This window comes from Panthera leo, chromosome C1 (genome assembly GCF_018350215.1).
Source record: "Panthera leo isolate Ple1 chromosome C1, P.leo_Ple1_pat1.1, whole genome shotgun sequence".
NCBI lineage: Eukaryota > Metazoa > Chordata > Mammalia > Carnivora > Felidae > Panthera > Panthera leo.
In genome coordinates, this window is record NC_056686.1 from 84,955,296 (window position 1) to 84,977,426 (window position 22,131).

Genomic DNA, 22,131 nt, shown 5'->3' on the forward strand with positions numbered 1-22,131 from the left:
ACGCTTTTTTTTTTTAATGTTTATTTTTGAGAGAGAGAGAGAGAGAGCAAGCAGGGGAGGGGCAGAGAGAGAGAGGGAGACACAGAATCCGAAGCAGGCTCCAGGTTCTGAGCTGTCAGCACAGAGCCCGACATGGGGCTCAAACTCACAAACTGAGAGATCATGACCTGAGCCGAAATCGAACGCTTAACCAACTGAGCCACCCAGGCACCTGGAGTATCCAACTCTTGATTTCAGCTCACGTCACAATCTCAGTTTGCGAGTTTGAGCTTACCGCCCCCTGTCAGGCTCTGTGCTGACAGTGCAGAGACTGCTTGGGATTCTTTTTCTGCCCCTCTCCTGCTTATGCTCTCTCTCAAGATAAATAAATATACTCAAAAAAAATTTTTTTTAATTTTTAACTTTTATTTATTTTTTGAGAGAGACAGAGCGTGAGCCGGGGAGGGGCAGAGAGAGAGAGAGAGTCACAGAATCCGAAGCAGACTCCAGGCTCTGAGCTGTCAGCACAGAGCCAGACATGGGGCTTGAACTCATGAACCATGAGATCATGACCTGAGCTGAAGTCGGATGCTTAACCGACTGAGCCACCTAGTCACCCCAAAAATTTTTAAATAAGCAAGTGTCATAGTTCTAAAAGTTTTCTCCCTATTTATAACAATGATGCATATACAGCATGTATTCTGAGAATTCTTCCCTTTTCAAGAATTTTCAAAGTCTGTTATATTTATGGTTTCTAAATGAAAGGCTAGGAATTAGAATTTTAAAACAAAAGTAACCCAAGAATCTATACAAACTAAATCAAACTAAAATAGATGACTGAGCATGTTTCACACCAGGAATTTATAAATGGGTTCTATATCAGAAAAATGTATACACATAATCAAACTAATAGATGGAAAAAAAAATTATGACCACTTGCATACAAAAGGAAAAGGCAGGAGAAAACATTAAATATCTACTTTTGGTAAAAAGTCAATAAAATAGGAATAGATACTAATTTCATAGGTTAAAACTACAAATTAAAAAGGTATGTACTACCGTACTATCAAGCTTCAATATTCCAAAGATATTAGTTCTCCCTACATTAATCCATGCATTTCACATGATAACCTTAAACACAAAAAGGAGTTTTTAAAGTGAAACAAGCTGACTCTAATATTCCTTATAGAAAAATAAATATGGAGTGCCTGGGTGGCTCAGTCGGTTAAGCAGCCAACTTCGGCTCAGGTCATGATCTCTCAGTCCATGAGTTTGAGCCCCACATCAGGTTCTGTGCTGACAGCTCAGAGCCTGGAACCTACTTTAGATACTGTGTCTCCCTCTCTCTCTGCCCCTCCCCCACTTGTAGTCTGTCTCTCACTCACAAAAATAAACATTGAAAAATTAAAAAAAAAAGAAATATGGGTGAGGAATATTAAAGTATCAGATAGCAATTCATAAGATAATTTTCAGCACCAATCACAAATTAGAAAACTGTACAAAATAAAAAGAATGGTCTCAAATACTGAACACACAATGCACAGGTTGTATGTAACCTTTGAGAGAAATGTAATTCCCCATCAATGACCCAGCTTTCCAACTGGAGGCACACCCTAAATTCAGGTACAGAGGGAAAACATAGATCAACATCAGAATTTAGGGAGTTTGGAGTAAGTGAAAGTTAAAGGGCAGAATTCTAATGAGAAAGAAGGTATAAAGGAAAATCTCTGGAAATCTGCACATGGATCCCTTAGAATTTTTGCTTAGTACTGGCCACATGCATAGGGAAAAATGCCCCAAGACTGAAAAAAGAAATGGGAGGGGTGCCTGGGTGGCTCAGTCGGTTGAGCATCCGACTTCAGCTCAGATCATGATCTCACACTTCGTGGGTTCGAGCCCACTCGGTTGAGCATCCGACTTCAGCTCAGATCATGATCTCACACTTCGTGGGTTCGAGCCCACATTGGGCTCTATGCTGGCAGCTCAGAGCCTGGAGCCTACTTCGGGTTCTGTGTCTCCTTCTCTCTCTGCCCCTGCCCTGCTCGCTCGCACTCTCTCTCTCTCAAAAATAAATCAACATTAAAAAAGTTAAAAAAAAAAAAAAAAAAGAAATGGGAATTTTCACATGAACAATTTCTAAGATTCATAATCATGGAGACACATAGTAATCATTTAGGGCATTCAGTGAAGAGCCACAAAGGATCACAGCTTTGTAGAAGGGCTGAACTATCTCTTGAGTAAAAGCTACTTTAGATGTACCCAAGTAAAGCTAAAGAAAAAAAATGAAAGAAACCTAGAATGCTCCAAAGGGATCAAGGGAACCCACAACTAACTTAAATACCAGCCACTCTTTATTTTATTAAAAAAAAATTTTTTTAAATATTTATTTTTGAGAGAGAGAGACAGGATATGAGCAGGGGAGGGGCAGAGAGACAGGAGACACAGAATCTGAAGCAGGCTTCAGGCTCTGAGCTGTCAGTGCAGAGCCCAATGCAGGGTTCAAACTCATGAACCATGAGATCATGACCTGAGATGAATTTGGAAGTTTAACCAACCGAGCCACCCAGGCGATCCTACCAGCCACTCTTTAAAGGAAGATAACAAAACACATACGGTCAACAATGTAACCACTGACAGTGCTCTACATTCTATCAAAAATTACTAGAGATGACATTAAGAAAATGTAACACCAAGGAAAGAGTCAATAGAAACAGATCCAGAAATGACAGAAATGATAACAGGACAAGGACAGAGATGTTAGAACAAAGATAACGATCAAAAAGAATTTAATGGAAATTGAAAGTATGAGAAAAATGAAAAATATAAAAAAGAATGAAATGGAACTTGCAGCAATGGCAAATTCAATACCTCAAACACAAATTTCTAACTGGACAGAAATAACAGCATATTAAACACTGCAGAAAAAAAAAAGATAGGTGACTTTAAAACATAGCATTTGACTGTAAAATAAAGCATAAAATAATGAACAGTCTCAACAGAAAAATATGGGATCAACCATGTATAAATGGAATATTGAAAGAAAATAATAGGAAAAAAAGTGAAGAAATAATGACCAGAATTTTCCAAGTTGTCAACCATAAACCCCTGATACACAGATCCTCCATAAAAAGCCCTAAGTGGATAATGATATACATGTACCACACCAAAATATATCATAAATAAGTTGCTGAAAAAAACGAAAAAAAAGGAAATGTGAAAAGCACCCAGAGAAAAAGTCACTTTCTAAAGAGAAAAAGTGCTAAAAAAATGACTACTAATGACTTGCCAGAAACTATTCAATCCAGGCAACACAGAATAACCTCTTCAAAATGCTGAAAAGAAACAGAAACTTGTTGATTTTGATGGCAACGTAGGAAGAGGACAATGTAGAAAGACCCTGAACTCACCTCCTCCAGAGACACACCAAATCTACCTCTTTATAGAGCAATTCCTCCTGAAGATGCTGAAGGCTGAATGAACAACTTGTGCATAACAAATATAGACAGAGAATGGCAAAAGGTGGAGACAGGATAAGAAAGGGAACACCCAATGTCAACACTGTGAACTACACTGGGGAAGGATAGTACTGAGTAACTGTGAGCTGATTCACCTGCCCTACGCACAGAAAAAAGCCTCAGATTAAAAGAAGAGCTAGAATATAAAAGATCCAGTCCTAGAATTCTGCCAAAAGCAAGAGAGCTGCTGTACCCTCTCCGAGCCACAAGGGCTGGTGAGGACTGTTTACATTCCCCCTCCACCTTGATAGCGCAGACAGGGGACAGGGTACCTCAGCCAGCCCTGGGCTCCTAGCCCACACCACTTCCAGACACCTTGGGAAACAAGAAAAAAGCTGCAATTTAAAAGAGCAACTAGAATAAAAGATCCAGCCCTAGAATTCTGCCACATGGTGGAGGGAACTGTTGGAACTCTCTCTGGGTTGGAGGGGCTGGCAAGTGGCACAGTTTATTTTGCTCAGCCCTGACAGTGTGGATGAGAACAGGGTCTGGACACCCTAGCTGGAAGACTGCTTCAGCGACCCCAGCATGGTGCACACCAGAACACCCCTAATCAGCGCTCACTGTACTCCCGCCATTTGCCACAGTAACAGGAGGGGCAAAGCACCCCAGAACACTCCAGGCCCTCACCACTTTGGCTGCAGACATCTTGGCAGGGCACCCCTAGTAAAGAATACCTCAGGACCTCCAAACCCACTGCCACATCATCTCCAGATGACTTATCGGGGTGCCTTCTGTGTAGAGTGACATGGGAAGCCCTGGCCAGTGTCCACTTCAGTTTCAGTTGTCCTGGGAGGATACCCTCTGCATGGAGAGCTCCGGGACCACCCTGGCCCCTGCCTGCTTCAGTTCAGGACCTCCCACCATGGCAGCTGCAGGACAAAGTACCTCATGATGCCCAGCCCACACAAGCCTTACCTCCAGCCAGCCAGCCAAGGTCACCAGGCATACACAATCTACACAGGAGATGACCATACACAAGATGATTCCTTTAAGTTTAGGAGAAATAGCTGTTGCACCAAATTCAGAGAAGTAAACACAGAAAGTCAAGCAAAAGGAGAGAGAAATATGCTCCAAATGAAAAGACCAAGACAAAAGCTCAGAAAAGAACTAAATGAAACAGAAATAACTAATCTATCTGATAAAGATTTTGAAGTAATGGTCAGAAAGATGCTCACTGGACTGTAGAGAAGAATGGAGGAACTCAGAATTCAGCAAAGAGAAAATACACAAAAACTAATCAGAACTGTATTAACAACTGAATGTAAAATATAGTAGAAGAATCAACAGCAGATTAGCAAATGCAAAGGAACAAATCAGCAACGTGACAGGGTAATGGAAAGCAGCCAAGATGAACAGCAAAAAACAAAAAGTTTCTTTTAGGTAAACTCTGCCCCCAACATGGGGCCTGAACTCATGACCCTAAGATCAAGAGTTGCATGCTCCACCAACTGAGTCAGCCAGGTGTCCAAGATAAAAGACTTTTTAAAAAATGAGGGGGCGACTGGGTGGCTCAGTCGGTTGAGTGTCCAACTTCAGCTCAGGACATGGTCTTGCAGTTCATGAGTTCAAGCCCCGCGTCAGGCTCTGTGCTAACAAACAGCTCAGAGCCTGGAGCCTGCTTCAGATTCTGTATCTCTCTCTCTCTCCCCCTCCCCTGCTCATGCTCTGCCTCTGTCTCTCCAAAATAAATAAATGTTAAAAAAAAATAATAAAATAAAAAATGAGGATAGATTAAGGGATTCCTGGACAACATCAAGAGAGCAAACAGTCGCATCAAAAAGATCCCAGAAGAAGAGGAAGAGAAAAGCGCAGAAATCTTATTTGAGAAATAATACCTGAAAATACATAACCTGGGGAAGGAAACAGGTCCAGGAAGCACAGAGAGCTCCAAGCAAGATGAACCCAAGAAGGTCCATACCGTGACACATAATTAAAATAACAAAGAGTAAAGATACAGAACTTTTTAAATAGGAGAGAAGCAACTGGTTGCTACAAAGGAATCCCATAAAGTTATCAGTTAATTTCTCATCAGAAACGTAGCAAGCCAGAAGGGAGTAGCATGATATATTCAAAGTGCTGACAGGGAGGAAAAAAAAAAAAAAAAAAAAAAGTACACCCAAGAATATTCTACCCAGCAAGGTAAGAGTGTTTCCCAAACGAAAGTTAAAGGATTCATCATCACTAAACCAGCCTTAAAAGAAATGTTAAACAGACTCCTCTAAGTGGAAAAGAAAGGGCCATAATTAAAAGAAAATTAGGAAAAGAAAAACTTTCATGAATAAAAGCAAACAAACAATAAAGATAATTAAGCAATCACTTACAAAGTTAGTATAAAGGTTAGAAAAGTACCAAATTCAATTATTTCTAAAAAAAATTAGTTAAGGGGAGTCACAAAATAAAAAGATGGAAACTATGAGGGGCTCCTGGGTGGCTCAGTCAGTTAAGTGTCCAACTTCGGCTCAGGTCATGATCTCACGGTTCAGTTCTGTGAGTTCGAGCCCTGTGTTGGGCTCTGTGCTGACAGGTTAGAGCCTGGAGCCTGCTTCAATTCTGTGTCTCCCTCTCTCTGCTCTTCTCCCACTTGCACTCTGTCTCTCCCTCTCTCAAAAATAAACGTTAAAAAATTTTTTTAAAAAGATAGACACTATAAAAACTTATACAAAAAATGTGAAGGGGAGGGAGTAAAAATAAAGTTCATTTACAATGTCTTTAAAATTGACTATCAAGATAATATAGACTGTTATATACTCAGAGTGTTATATATGAACTTCATGGTAAGTATAAACCAAAAACCTACAGTAGATACACATAAGAGAAAGAAATCCAAGCATAACACTAAAGAAAGTCATCAATCACAAGGGAAGAGAGCAACCGAAGAAAGGAACACAAAAGAACTACAAAAACAACCAGAAAACAATAAAATGGCAATAAGTACATACTTATCAAGAATTACTTTAAAAACGTAAAGGATCTAAATGGCCCCATCAAGATACAGGGTGATGGAATGTTCCCATAACAAAACAAGCCCCACCTATATGCTGCCTACAAGAGACTCACTTCAGACCTAAAGACACATAAAGACTGAAAGTGAAGTGAAGAAAAAGATATTCCAGGCAAATGGAAACAAAAAAAAGCCTAGGTAGCAATACTTACATCACACAACACAGACATTAAAGTGTAACAAGAGACAAAGAAGGTCGTTACATGATAATAAAGGGATCAATCCTTAAAGGGAACAGAACTGTAAATATCTACCCACTCAACATTGGAGCACTTAAATACATAAAGCAAATATTAACAGACATAAAGGGAGAAATTAACAATAATACAATAATAGTAGGGGACTTTAACGCCCACTTACATCAATGGATACTGTATCCAGGCAAAAAATCAATTAGGAAACAGGATCTTTATATGACATATTAAAAATTTTTTTATTTTATTTTTTATCTTTATTTGTGAGAGACAGAAAGACCTCGAGGAACGGATATGGGCGAGGAGAGGAAATAGTGGAGGAGAGAGGGAGAATCCCAAGTAGGCTCCAGGTTAAGCACAGAGCCTGACATGGGGCTTGATCCCATAACCCTAGGATTATGACCTGAGCCAAAAATCAACAGTCGGATGCCCAACCAACTGAGCCACCCAGGCACCCTGACATATTAGACCAGATAAACTTTACAAATATATACAGAACATTCTACCCCAAACCAATAGAATACACATTTTTTTTCAAAACACGTGGAACATTCTCCAGGACATATCATCTCTTAGGCTACAAAACAAGTCTCAATAAATGTTAAGATTTGGGGCGCCTGGGTGGCTCAGTCGGTTAAGCGTCCGACTTCAGCTCAGGTCACGATCTCACGGTCCGTGAGTTCGAGCCCTGCGTCGGGCTCTGGGCTGATGGCTCAGAGCCTGGAGCCTGCTTCCGATTCTGTGTCTCCCTCTCTCTCTGCCCCTCCCCCGTTCATGCTCTGTCTCTCTCTGTCTCAAAAATAAATAAAACGTTAAAAAAAAAATTTTTAGAAGATTGAACTCCTATCAACTATCGTTTCTGACAATCATCATGAAAGAAATTACAAGAAAAAAATTGGAAGAAGTACAAACACATGCAGGCTAAACAACACACTACTAAATACCCACTGGGTAAATGAAGAAATCAAAGAGGAAATAGAAAAATACACTAAGTAAAATAAAATGAAAACACACCAGTCCAAAATCTACAGGATGCAGCTAAAGCAATTCTAAAGAGGAAAATTTATAGTGATAAAGGCTTACCTCAAAAGACAAGAAAAAAATCTCAATCTATCTAACTTTTACATGTAAAGGAACTAGAAAAAGAACAAAGCCAAAGCCAGTACAAGTAAAAAAATAAAAGATCAGACCACAAATAAATAAATGAAACAGAGACTAAAAAAACACTGGAACAGATCAATGAAATCAGCTGGTTCTTTGAAAAGATCAACAAAATTGACAAACTTTTAACTAGACTCATCAAGAACAAAAGAGGAACCAAATAAATAAAATCAGAAGTGAAAGAAGTAGCAACTGACACCATAGAAATACAATCGATTGTAAGAAACTAAAATGAAAAATTATACACCAACAAATTCAACCTAGAAGACAAGGACAGATCCCTAATATACACAATCTTCCAAAACTGAATTAGGAAGAAACAGAAAATTTGAACAAATTTCCAGTAAAAAAAAAATAACAGCAACCAAAAAATATCCAACAAATTAAAATCCAAAACCAGATGGATTCAGAGGTGAATTCTACCTGACATTTAAAGAAGAATTAATACCTATTTTCTCTTCAGTCTATTCCGAAAAAAAGGAACAGGAAAGAAAGCCTCAAAACATACATTCTATAAGACCAGCATTACCCTCATATCAAAACCAGACAAAGACACTACAAAAAAGGAAAACTATAAGCCATATCCCTGAAGAACATGGATATAAAAGTCCTCAACAAAATATTAGCAAACCACATACAACATTATTAAAAGGATCATTGACCATGATCGAGTGGGATTTATTCCTGGGATGCAAGGGATGGTTCAATATCTGCAAAACAATCAACACGTGAAACACCACTTTAACAAAAATAAGAATAAAAATATCATCTCAATCACTAAATAAAAATCATTTGACAAAGTCAATATCCATTCATGATAAAAATTTTCAACAAAGTGGGTTTAGAGAAAACACCTCAACATAATAAAGGCCATATATGATAAACTCACAGCCAACATCATACTGAATAGTGAAAAATTGAAACCTTTTCCCCTAAGATCAAAAACAGCACAAGGATATCCACTCTAGGTACTTTTATTTGACATACTACTGAAGTCCTAGCCACAGTAGACAAGAAAAAATAAAAGGCATCCAAATTGGTAAGTAATAAGTTAAATAGTCACAATTTGCAGATGACATGATACCAAACATAGAAAACCCTAAAGGCTCTACAAAAAAACTATTGGAATAAGTGAATTCGACAAAATTGCAGAATATAAAATATATAGAAATCGGTTATTCCTATACACTAATAATAAAGTAGCAGAAAAGGAAATTAAGAAAATAATTCCATGCACCCCTATACTGATTAGAGCATTATTTACAATAGCCAAGTTACGGAAGTAGCCTAAGTGTCCACTGATTGATGAATGGATAAAAAAGATGGGATATATATATATATATATATACATACATACACACAATGGAATATTACTCAGCCATAAAGAATGAAATTTTGCCATTTGCAATAAAATGGTGGAGCCAGAGAGTTTAAGCAAAATAAGTTAGAGAAAGAAAAATAACCATATGATTTCATTCACATGTAGAATTTAAGGGGGGAAATAAGAGAGAGACAAATTAAGAGACTCTTATTTATAGAGAATTGATGGTTACAGAGGGAGGGGGGGTGAGGGGATAGGCTAAATAGCTGATGGGAATTAAGAAGTGCACTTGTGATGGGTGGCTAAGTTGGCTAAGCATCCAACTTTGGCTCAGGTCATGATCTCGTGGTTCATGAGTTCCAGTCCTGCGTCGGGCTCTCTGTTGACAGCTCAGAGCCTGGAGCTTGCTTTGGATTCCGTGTCTCCTCTCTCTCTGCCCCTTCCTTACTCGTGCTCTCTCTCTCTCAAAAATAAATAAACATTAAAAAAAAAATGGACAAAAGATTAAATAGATATTTTACCAAAATAAATACACTGATAACAAATAAGCACATGAAAAAATGCTCTCAGCTTCATTAGCTATTAGGGAAAATGCATGTTAGAAGTCACAATAAGAGATTTCTATATACCTATTAGAATGGCTAAAAGTAAACAATTCACCATACCAGCTGTTGTCAAGAATATAATATATCTTGAATTCTCAGACTGCTGATGGATGGTTCAACCACTTTTGGAAAAGTTTGGTAGTTTCTTAAAAATGAAATATATATCTCCAGCCATTCCATTTCTAGGTATTCACCTTAGAGAAATACAAAGACTTATACACAATCACAAGCAGCTTTATTTGTAATAGCCCAAAACTGAAAGTGACTGAAATGTCTATCAAATGGTGGAAGAGATAAACAAATGTTGGCATATGCATTCAATGATAAACTATTGACCAATTAAAAGAACTAGTGACACACACTACAACCTGGATAAACCTCAAACATGGTGAAAGCGGACAGACAACAAAAGCTTCATATTGTATGATTCTATTCATATGAAATGTAGTGAAGCAAATGTATAGACAGAAAGCAGATCAGTACTTGCCTAGGGCTGGGGGCAAGAGTGTGGATTAACTACAAATAAGCACTAGGGAACCTTCTGGGGACATGTAAATGCTCTAATATTGGATTGTCATGATGGTTTCACAACTCTATAAATTAATTAAAATTACTGTACTGTAAACTTAACCATGGGAGAATTTTATGGTATATAAATTATACTTTAGTAAAGTTTTAAATTTTTCTTTAAAAAGTACCATAAAGAATAAAAAGACAAGGCAAAAATGGAAAACAGTACGTTAACATATAAAACCCACAGCAGACTAGTGACCAAGATATATATAAAAAATGCTTATGATGTCATTTTTTAAGGGCTACACATCTCAAGCAAACAAATGGATAAAGAAATAGACATTTTATAGAAGAGGAAACCAACTATAAATACAAAGCTGATGTTTCTCAATAATGAGGGAAATACTAATTTTCATCATAATCACCAGACAGACAAAATTATCTTTGACCCAGTTACTTTTAAGAATTTATCTCACATTGGGGCGCCTGGGTGGCTCAGTCGGTTGAGCGGCCGACTTCGGCTCAGGTCATGATCTCACGGTCCGTGAGTTCAAGCCCCGTGTCGGGCTCTGTGCTGACAGCTCGGAGCCTGGAGCCTGTTTCGGATTCTGTGTCTCCCTCTCTCTGACCCTCCCCCGTTCATGCTCTGTCTCTCTCTGTCTCAAAAATAAATAAACGTTAAAAAATTTTTTTTAAAAAAAGGAATTTATCTCACATAAAGAAGATGTGGTGTATATATATATACACAATGGAATACAGCTCAAAAAAAAAAACAAAAAACTTGCCATTCGCAACATGGATAGAACGAGACAGTATAATGCTAAGTTCAGTAAGTCAGAGAAAAACAACATATGATTCTACTCATATGTGGAAGTTAAGTAACAAATGACTAAAGGAAAGAGACAAACCAAAAAAAAAGACTCTTAACTATAGAAAACAAACTGATGGTTACCAGAGGGTAAGGGGATGAGTGGATAGGTGAAATCAGTGAAGGAAATTAAGAGTACACTTTATCTTGATGAGCACTGAGTAATAAAATTACAGAATTACTATATTATATACCTGAAACTAACTTAACTATACATGTTAACTATACTAGAATTAAAATAAATTTTTAAAAAGAAAGAAAAAATGAAAATAAGTAAATAAGATTTTATCTTACAAATCTACTGGTAAAAGGCCATAAAGATACATATTCAAATATAATTGCTGAAGCACGGTATGAATATCTAGATTGAAAACAACCTGATCATCCATTAACAGAGCACTAGTTAAATTAAGTATAGTACCTGCATATACTGGAATACTAAGAAGTCATTAAATAACAAAAATTAACATTCTAATACATAGAAACGGACCTATTCCATACTACTACTACTGAATGAAAAAAAGTAAGGCACAGAACAGTGGGCATGTACTATTTATGATTATATATACACTCATGTATACAAACACATATTTATACATGTACACACATATATCCTGTGTATGTTTTAAATATTTTTGGAACATAGCATAAAAAACTCCAAACAATGATTTTCTCTGAGGAGAAAACTGGGGACCACGGGAGGGACATTTAGATAGTATATCCTCCTATACATTTGGAAGCTTCCCATGCTCATATATTATTTTTTAAAATAGTTAACACAAAATAAGCGAAAATTAATTTAGAACCACATGGTGAATGAAGTATTGAGTCTAACTGAGAAATGTTATCTCTAGATAAAATCTGTCTCTGAATACACATTGTGGGCTAAACATTATGAAGATAAACCAATCATCTGATCTTAGATAGCTACTTTCTCATGGCAGAAAATCCTCACATTACAGCCTCAAAGATGAAAACTGATGTTTGACCCTAAAGGTTTATCCCACACAAGAATCAGAATCAGACACTCTGAAAGTGTTTAAGTGATTTCATCACAAGCATTTTCTTTCACATCAAAAACATCTTCTTGATAACAGCTCTGTTTAAAAGATACTCTAGTTAGTAATCATAATGGAGTTTTCACCACAAAACATAAGTACCATACGGGCAAGGACTTTGTCTTGCTCAGTGCTGTGTCTCTTGCAACTAGAACAATGTATGGCCATAGTAAAAATTCATTAAATAAATATTTATTGAATGAATGAATCCTTGCCTACTGTCTTCAAAAACAAAAATTATTTTGTCTATCTTAAGAAATTATCAAATTTGTTTTAAATGGAAGCTATTTATTCATTCGTTCTACTCATATGTGGAATGAGAAGGCACATGCAAACAGGGAAGAGGGACAGAGGAAGAGAAAGAAAGAATCTTAAGCAGGCACCATGCTCAGTACAGAGCCCGACACAGAGTCAATCCCATGACCTTGGGATCATGACCTGAGCCAAAATCAAGAGTCAGGACACTCAACTGAACAAGACACCATGACATTATCAAATGTTCTATTTGTCAGCATGCCACAATCTTTTAAAACACTCCTCTCTATTTCCTTCAGCATGATTTTGTTTCTTGCCTAATTTATGTTAATTTAACTCATTTTATTTTACATCCTCACAGTTAAGCATCTACTTGAATGTACTAAATCCCAACAGTAACATTTAAAGACACCAGATATATCACAATTTCAATGTCATGAAATAAAATGGTTTCTTTTTACTTCAACTAAAAAGATCATGTTTTAATCACAATATCTGCTAGCACCAGACTAACCAGATCTGTGGTCTCAAAGTAGGTGGTGATAATACCATGCATTGAGGTAGGAGAAGAAAATCTTATAAATTTGATTTATATATACTTTCAATTTCACTCTTTAATTTCTGAGTATTCTATTAGTAGTATTTAATAGATAAAATAATAAATCACTTATCATGTCCCAGGCACTATTCTAAACAAATATATTAACTTACCTAACCCTCACAATAACCCAGTAAAGGAGATAAAATTACTGCTTTACTTTACAAGTAGAGACACTGAAGCATTAAGAGTTAGATGCCTGTTTTTTGTGTTTCGGTGGCTGAACCAATTCACATTGACAAAGACAGGATTTAAATTCTAACATCAGATTCCACCTTCTTAACCAGTAAACTATACTGTATACAATATGCATAGTAGTATAAGTATACAATTCACAAATAAATATTCATGTGTTAAAGATTCAAGCTCAAAGTGTTTTAAAATCGTTTTCTTTTGTTTTTTAACTGTTGAGGATACAAGATCAAAAGAATACAAAAATCAATGATATAGGAAACTCTAGAAGTCTTGCTTCTAAGAACACCCTGGTTATAATGACTTCTCCAATTCCAGAAGAACAGTAAGAAAGGTAATCTTGTGAGCCATAATTACTCCTACAAACTAGGCAACTATCTGGAAAAAGTCTGTAGTATTTCTTGTCCTCATTTGGGACATTATATATTTTCTTGGAAAGCTGTTTAAAATAAAGAAGCAATATGGAAAACAATGTGGGGTTTCCTCAGAAAGTTACAAATAGAGCTGCGCCTGGGTGGCTCAGCTGGTTAAGTGCCCGACTCTTGATTTTGGCTCAGGTCCTGATCTCACAGCATGGATTTGAGCCCTGTATTGGGCCCTGTGTTAACAGCATGGAGGGTGCTTGGGATGCTATCTCTCCCTACCCACCCCCCACCCCACCCCTTCCTCACTCATGCACGCACATACTCTGTTTCTCTCTCAAAATAAAAAACTTTTTTTTTTTTAGGTTAAAAATAGAACCACCTTATGATCCTGCAATCAAACTACTGGATATTTATCCAAAGAACACAAAAACACTAATTCAAAGGGATACATGCACCCCTATGTTTATAGCAGTCCAAGTGTCCACCAACTGATAAATGAATAAAGATGTAGTACATATACAAAATGGAATATTATTCAGTCATAAAAATGTGAAATCTTGCCTTTTGCAACGACATGGATGGAACTAGAGATTGTAATGCTAAATGAAATACATCATAGAGAAAGACAAATACCATATGATTTCACTCGTGGAATTTAGGAACAAAACAAACAAGCAAAGGAAAAAATGAGAGTCAAAGCAAGAAACAAGACTTTTAATTACAGAGAACAATCTGATGGCTACCCGAGGAGAGGGGGAAGGGGAGATGGGTTAAATAGGTGGTGGGGATCAGAGTGCACTTGTGATGAGCACGCGGTAATGTATGGAACTGCTAAATTACTGTAGTGTACACCTGAAACTAATAACATTGTTAACTAACTGGAATTTAAAAAAAAAAAGTTAGAAAAAAATGAAAAAGCAATTCAATCATAATTCTCAAGACAAAATTTGATCCCAAGATGCAACCACACTTGAATATGCAGATATTCATGAAGAAACAGTAATATTCAAGAAACCATTAAAAAGAAAGAAAAGAAAAGAAAAGAAAAGAAAAGAAAAGAAAAGAAAAGAAAAGAAAAAAGAAAAGAGAAAAGAAAAGAAAGGAAAAACAGGTGTTGGCAAGGATGTGGAGAAAAAGGAACCCTCATATACAGCTGTTGGGAACGCAAACTGGTGCAGCCACTGTGGAAAATAGTATGGAGGTTCCTCAAAAAATTAAAAAGAAAATTGCCATATGATCCAGTAAATATCAGGTATTTACCCAATGAATATGAAAATACTAATTCAAAAAGATATATATACCCCTATGTTTATGGCAGCATTATACACAATAGCCAAATTATGGAAGTAACCCAAGTGTCCATCAAGAGATGAAAGGGTCAAGATGATGCAACACACGCGCGCGTGCACACTGGAATACTATTCAGCCATAAAAAATAATGAATCTTGCCATTTGCAATAAATAACATGGATGGAGCTAAAAGATATAATAGTATGTGAAATATGTCAAAGAAAGACAAATACCCATGATTTCACTCATGTGGAATTTAAAAAACAAAACAAGCAAAGGAAAAAAAAGAGATAAACCAGAAAACAAAATGATGGTTACCAGAGGGGGGTCAGGAGGGATGGATGAAATTAATGAAGAGGATTAAGTATACATTTATTTATTTTTGCCCTTGAAGCTTTCCAGTATTCACTAGTCTTTTTTTGTTTTCATTGTTTATTTTTTTTATTTTTTATTTTTTTAAATTTACATCCAAATTAGTTAGCATATAGTGCAACAATGATTTCAGGAGTAGATTCCTTAATGCCCCTTACCCATTTAGCCCATCCCCCCTCCCACACCCCCTCCAGTAACCCTCAGTTTGTTCTCCATATTCATGACTCTCTTCTGTTTTGTCCCCCTCCCTGTTTTTATATTAGTTTCCCTTCCCTTATGTTCATCTGTTTTGTCTCTTAAAGTCCTCATATGACTGAAGTCGTATGATTTTTGTCTTTCTCTGACTAATTTCACTTAGCATAATACCCTCCAGTTCCATCCATGTAGTTGCAAATGGCAAGATTTCATTCTTTTTGATTGCCGAGTGATATTCTGTGGTATACACACAAACACACCACATCTTCTTTATCCATTCATCCGTCAATGGACATTTGGGCTCTTTCCATACTTTGGCTATTGTTGATAGTGCTGCTATAAACATTGGGGTGCATGTGTCCCTTCAAAACAGCACACCTGTATCCCTTGGATAAATACCTAGTAGTGCTATTGCTGGGTCGTAGGGTAGTTCTATTTTTAGTTTTTTGAGGAACCTCCATACTGTTTTCCAGAGTGGGTGCACCAGCTTGCATTCCCAAAGTGTACATCTTGATGAGCACTGAGTAATACATAGAATTGTTGATTCACTACATTATACACCTGAAACTAATATAACACTCTATATTTATTATACTGGAATCAAAATTTAAAAATAAAATATGGACAAATAAAGTTAATGAACAGTACAAGAGTTACTTAACATTGTAAAAAAACAATAGTAATCCTCTGAACACATCTAATGCTCTTTAACAAGCAATGCAAGAAAAGCCACCTAAGTGCATCTAAATACTCCTCACATAATGATATTCTAAGCGTAAAACTCAGGTTTAGTTCTCATTTCATTGAGAATTCTCAATAGCTCCAGATGACAGTTAATAAGGCTTTGGCAAAAAAGCATATGCCTAAGCAACACAGGCAGCTTATTTTTAGAGCAGCCCAAAACTAATTTAACAAAGCGTTTATTTGTAAGTTTATTTATTTTTATTTTTTTTTAATTATTTTTTCAACGTTTTTTATTTATTTTTGGGACAGAGAGAGACAGAGCATGAACGGGGGAGGGGCAGAGAGAGAGGGAGACACAGAATCGGAAACAGGCTCCAGGCTCCGAGCCATCAGCCCAGAGCCTGACGCGGGGCTCGAACTCACGGACCGCGAGATCGTGACCTGGCTGAAGTCGGACGCTTAACCGGCTGCGCCACCCAGGCGCCCAAGTTTATTTATTTTTAGAGAGCACACAGGCAAGCAGGGGGCAGAGAGGGAGGGAGAGAATCCCAAGCAGGCTCCACACTGTCAGTGCAGAGACTGACACAGGGCTTGATTTCACGAACAGTGAGATCACAACCTGAGCCAAGATTAAGAGACACTTCATCGACTAAGCCACGCAGGTTTCTTTTGAGAAAGGGTTTATAATAGCAATTTTAAAGTCCTCAGTTATTTTATAAAATATTCTTTTCAAAAATGTTTGTCTTGGGGCGCCTGGGTGGCTCAGTCAGTTGAGTGTCTGACTTCGGCTCGGGTCATGATCTCGCGGTCTGTGAGTTCGAGACCCGTGTCTGGCTTTGTGCTGACAGCTCAGAACCTGGAGCCTGCTTCAGATTCTGTGTCTCCCTCTCTCTCTGCCCCTCCCCAGCTCATGCTCTGTCTCTCTCTGTCAAAAATAAATAAACATTAAAAAAAAAAAAAATTTTTTTTAAAGTTTGTCTTCAAGATTTTTAAAAAATTTTTTTTTAATGTTTATTTATTTTTGAGACAGAGAGAGACAGAGCATGAACGGGGAGGGCCAAAGAGTGGGAGACACAGACTCTGAAACAGACTCCAGGCTCTGAGCTGTTAGCACAGAGCCCGACACGGGGCTCGAACTCACAGACCGCGAGATCATGACCTGAGCCGAAGTCGGATGCTTAACCGACTGAGCCACCCAGGCGCCCCAAGATTTAGGAAAAAAAAATTTTTTTGACCTAAAGTTAGTAATGAAACGGAATCAGTGGTTGGTCTGGTGGATGAAATTATTGTGAAGATAAAATTATACTACATATGAAAACAATATATAAACCTAAGACATTAGTAATAACAATGACAATGAAGAACTCAAGCGGGTAGGAAAAAAGTCTCAGCAAATAAATCAGATTTGAGGAAATGTTAGCCCCATGCTATTTAAGATGTTGCCAGAACTACATTGTAGAATATGCTATAATCCTGCCTTTTCAGACCTTTAAATCCTAGCAAAAGGATCCAAAAAGGTCACCATAGTTAATACATCAACAGTATGAAGTCAATAATCCTAGTTAAGTTTAAGAGTTGTAAAAGATTAAACACAGAATGAATAAAAATGGAGAAAGAGGTTGAATAGGAATCAAGTTTAAGCATACTGATGTCTACCTTTTTATAAATTACAGCGATTCAAGAAATACCATATAGAGCAGACAGTATTTCCTATAAGAATGAACTAGATATTCAATATTTAGCAAGTGATCAAAGGCTAAGGTAATTTTTAAAATTAAAAATATTTAATAAGTTGCTACACCTTGCCTCAAAAAGGTATTAATGTGTCTACCTTTGGTCCTGAAACTGGATGGATGTTATTTTTGGCAGATATAGGATGAGGAAAGGTATTCTGGAATGCAAATGCAGAGGAGACAGGGTAACCAATCCCACAGGCTGGGTAAGTAAGTCTACCATCAACCTAAAAATAAAAACATAAAAAAGGTTAAGGATGAGACATTAGTATTTGCCAATCCAGGAGGCGTCACCATCTGTTATAATAATTGAGTACTATCTTAGAGGCTAATCTTACCATGACACCAAAACTCTGCTTTATTACATAGCATGAGGCTGGGATACCTTAAGGCTTTTTAAAGAGTGGCTATACAAGCTTGACAAAGTCAACCATTGGATCTGGCTTTAAACGGAATTCAAACAGCGGCCTCTCTAAACCTCTCTGAACACCTGGGTTCCCTACAGGCCTTCCATTCCTAAAAAAAGGGATGCTGGAAGGATGGAGTCACAGTTCAATAAGCCAATCAGATATAAAATAAAAATAATTTTCCACGAAAATGAGTATAAACAGCACAGTGCCTGACATGGGGCTTGAACTTACGAACAGTGAGATCACGACCTAAGTCGAAGTCAGACACTTAACCAGCTGAGCCACCCACGGACCCCAAGACATGTTCTTACATGGACTACCTGACACAGTAACTGGCTTTGTCAGTGATTTTCAATATGGTGACACCACCATTAACCAATGTTATGAAAATAGTTTATTTTTATAAGAGCGCAACTGAAACACAAATCTTAGGAAGCAATTATGTACATCAGTGGTTACATGACAAAAAATACCTTTTACAAAGTCATGAAGGTCAAGCCTGTCAAATTTTTTCAAGTTTGTCATTCAGCAGTGGGCACTTCTTTCTACACCTTTTTCTATTTAGCAAAAATCCATTCCTCTCTTTAAACATCAAGTACTATCTGATTAAGTACTACCTGATTTATTGGGATAGATTTAAACTTCAATTAAGTATTTATTTACATTTTAAATCCTCTGCCAGTGCTCTCCAACCAAAAACTACCAGAAATGTATCTTTAGGTTACACCCTGGGTTTACTGCTCCTTGCAAACAATGGAGACTGCACACTGTGGGGAACCTAGTAAAAGGGATGTGGCAGTATGAAGGTGTTAAAGGGACTTATTTATTGGACTTATGTGTTAGGTGGTTTAAGGGAGAGTTTAATAAAGTGTGGCTTTGTTGTGGGTTGGATGCTATCTGTAAATAAGGATAACTGTGTGACTATCTGAAATAAACCTTGTAAGTCAGGAAGAATGTACTAAGGCCAAAACTATAATTGGTAATGAAGCAACAACCAATCACATTAGCCAGGATAGGAGAAAGCTTGTGTAGTTTTGTGGCTTGGCAATGATTTTTTTAAAATTGTGGTCTGACATGATTATGAGGTGGTCTTGTTTTTGTCTTGATCCATCACAGTCACAAAGTGGCCTTGCCTGATGTTGATTTTCTGTTATATCATTTGTTCAACAGGAGAGCCCCAATGTCTAGTTGTGAGTGCCAGGACAGCTCTCCTAGCAACACCAGGGTGTTGCTGACAGCAGCAAGCCAGCTCCCAGACGTAAGGAGCTGCTCTTCTGTTTCCCCTAATTTCTTGCAAGGAAAAAGCTCCTGGTACTGGGAGCTAGAAAGCTTATATTTCCTAACTATTCCTTCGGGAATCTGGAACTGACAAGCTTGATAAAAGGACACTTCTTTCTCTCTCTGCCCCCCCCACCTCCTGTTTTTCAAACAGAATTCAGTTTAGGCTCCATCCGTCACAGTTCCAAACTTGAGCCCAAAGCCTATTCTCCCTTCTTAAGGCCCCGTGAATACTGTAAGCTTTTCAGCACATGTGGCATTACTTTAGTTATGAGTGATTTCTATATGACTAAAATCTTAAAAAGAAGTGTGCCCTTGAAAAATAGCCTCTTTGCTAAGACCAAGTATACCTATATGTCACACTTCCAATAACTGTAGGAGTAGTAACTGCAGGACTCTAATAATAACTGTGCTAATAACTGTAGGACTCTTTAAAGTTTAAACCCCATTTCTCACTGTTCTTATAATTTGCATACCTGAAATATGCATATTAGTACCGGCACCTGAAGTCACGGAAACTTCCTCACAGTCTGGGAATATTTTTGTTTTAGGAAATGTACTAAGACCACTCACATCATTTTTTTTTTAAGTTTATTTACTTGAGAGAGAGAGAGAGAGAGAGAGAGAGAACGCGCGTGCGCACAAACGGGAGAGGGAAAGAGAATCCCAAGCAGATTCTGCAGCCCCACACACATCTCGAACTCAAGAACCGTGAGACCATAACCTGAGCCAAAATCAAGAGTCAGATGCTTAACCGACTGAGCCATCCAGACGCCCCAACGACCGCTCACACCTTAGTTTAAATCTTACCACATTAGAATTAGGAGAAATCCCACTTCTGATTGCGTTGCTGCTCGAATGTACAGGCGGAGTGGTGGACGGTCCCAATACATCTTGCTTTCTCACTAGCTGATTTTCATTTAGTTCTTTATTTAACCATGTGATTACTTAAATAAAAGAACAAAACAAGATAAAGAATTTTGATTATTTTTTTCTAATTACTTTAAACATTTAAAAATTATACTGAGATTTTTAAAATGTTAAGTCTTTAAGATTACCTTATATCACAGGAGACTACAGGTTTACCTAAATTTTTGTCATTAAAGACTCTTATTTGAGCAACTACCACATAGAACTCCTTAACCTATTATAATCTGAAACATGTATTTCTGCTAGTCAAGGATCTCTTTCAAGGCTTTCATTTCTAGAATAGTATCTTAGTTTACTTAAAGTTCCCACTCTTATCTGATAACCAATACTAAACACTGAGAAAATGTTATAGGCTTGATCTTATATTTTAGTTTCAAATAATTCATGTTGTTACTATTAGGTAAATACAGCAATTAAACAAGGTGTAGTGAAGAACTTTAATCAGTGAAGAACTTAAGTTATCGTTAATATTTTCAACACTTAATTTTGGGTTACTGACACATGTAATATGGTTTTCTTCAGAATGGTAACCGTTTTACAGGGCAGCTGATATATAAGTTACTGTAGCAAAGACATGGAGACAGTATATTTAAAACAGAAATTATCTGTATGGAGCAGTATCTTGATCTACCTGGACTTTTATGAATTCAAATAACGTTTTCAGATTAAGAGTACAGTTACAAACTTCTTTTACATAAAAAGTTAAGGGGCGCCTGGGTGGCTGAGTCGGTTAAGCGTCTGACTTCGGCTCAGGTCATGATCTCGCGGTTCGTGAGTTCAAGCCCCGCGTCGGGCTCTGTGCTGACACCTCAGAGCCTGGAGCCTGTTTCAGATTCTGTGTCTCCCTCTCTCTCTCTGACTCTCCTCCGTTCATGCTCTGTCTCTCTCTGTCTCAAAAATAAATAAACGTTAAAAAAAAATTTTTTTTTTAAAAAGTTAAAATACTTACACTTTTCATTATTTTTTAGAAGCTGTTTGCTTTCTTCAAGTTTTTGGACTGTAGCTTCTAATTGTTCTTGTAATTTGCATACCTGAAATATGTCAATCCTCATAAGTATAATAAAAATTAAATAAAAACTGAAACGTATTTCTATTAATAATTGATTACTGTTAACTGTTATTAAATAGAATGAATTATAGCTCTCCTGTGTAACTGTGTATCTATATATGTACATACACATATACGGTACATATATATGAACACTCAAGGTACCTGAGTCATGATAACTAACTTTTCAGGTTGTAACACATTAACTTCTGTTGAAAGGTTGGGGGGGGGGGGGGGGGGGAGTCAAAGATATTCTCGAATATAACAAAATGGAAATTTAAAATCTACATCTAAGAAAATTTGTTAAACTTTGCAAATAGTCACACATGCAAAAACAGAAAATATTCACCACCTCTTGCTCTTTAATTCGGAGAGACTGTCCAACATCTTGTAATTCCTTTTGTTCCTTTTGTAATTTTTCTTCCTTCTCAGCTAAGAGTTTCTCTTGCTGAATAGTTACTGTATTCTTCAGTTTCAATTTACCCATTAAAGTTTTCAGATCCCCCTGCAACTTCTTGATAATTTCATTTGCCTGTAAAAGAGCTTCATATGTATATCTCTAC

The 22,131-nt window shown here is 37.2% G+C and overlaps 1 protein-coding gene across 2 annotated transcripts in view; it reads right to left on the reverse strand.

The window, feature by feature from the left end:
- The window catches only part of SASS6 (SAS-6 centriolar assembly protein), a 60,635-nt gene that overhangs the window by 5,048 nt on the left and 33,456 nt on the right, over nt 1-22,131 (reverse strand). For both annotated transcript variants that reach the window (XM_042953032.1, XM_042953033.1), the window contains exons 11-14: nt 21,921-22,100; nt 21,470-21,551; nt 20,401-20,537; nt 18,001-18,129 (exon numbers count right to left, since the gene is read on the reverse strand). In XM_042953032.1, the coding sequence (XP_042808966.1) occupies nt 18,001-18,129; nt 20,401-20,537; nt 21,470-21,551; nt 21,921-22,100 (528 nt within the window). The remainder of the gene's footprint in view (nt 1-18,000; nt 18,130-20,400; nt 20,538-21,469; nt 21,552-21,920; nt 22,101-22,131) is intronic.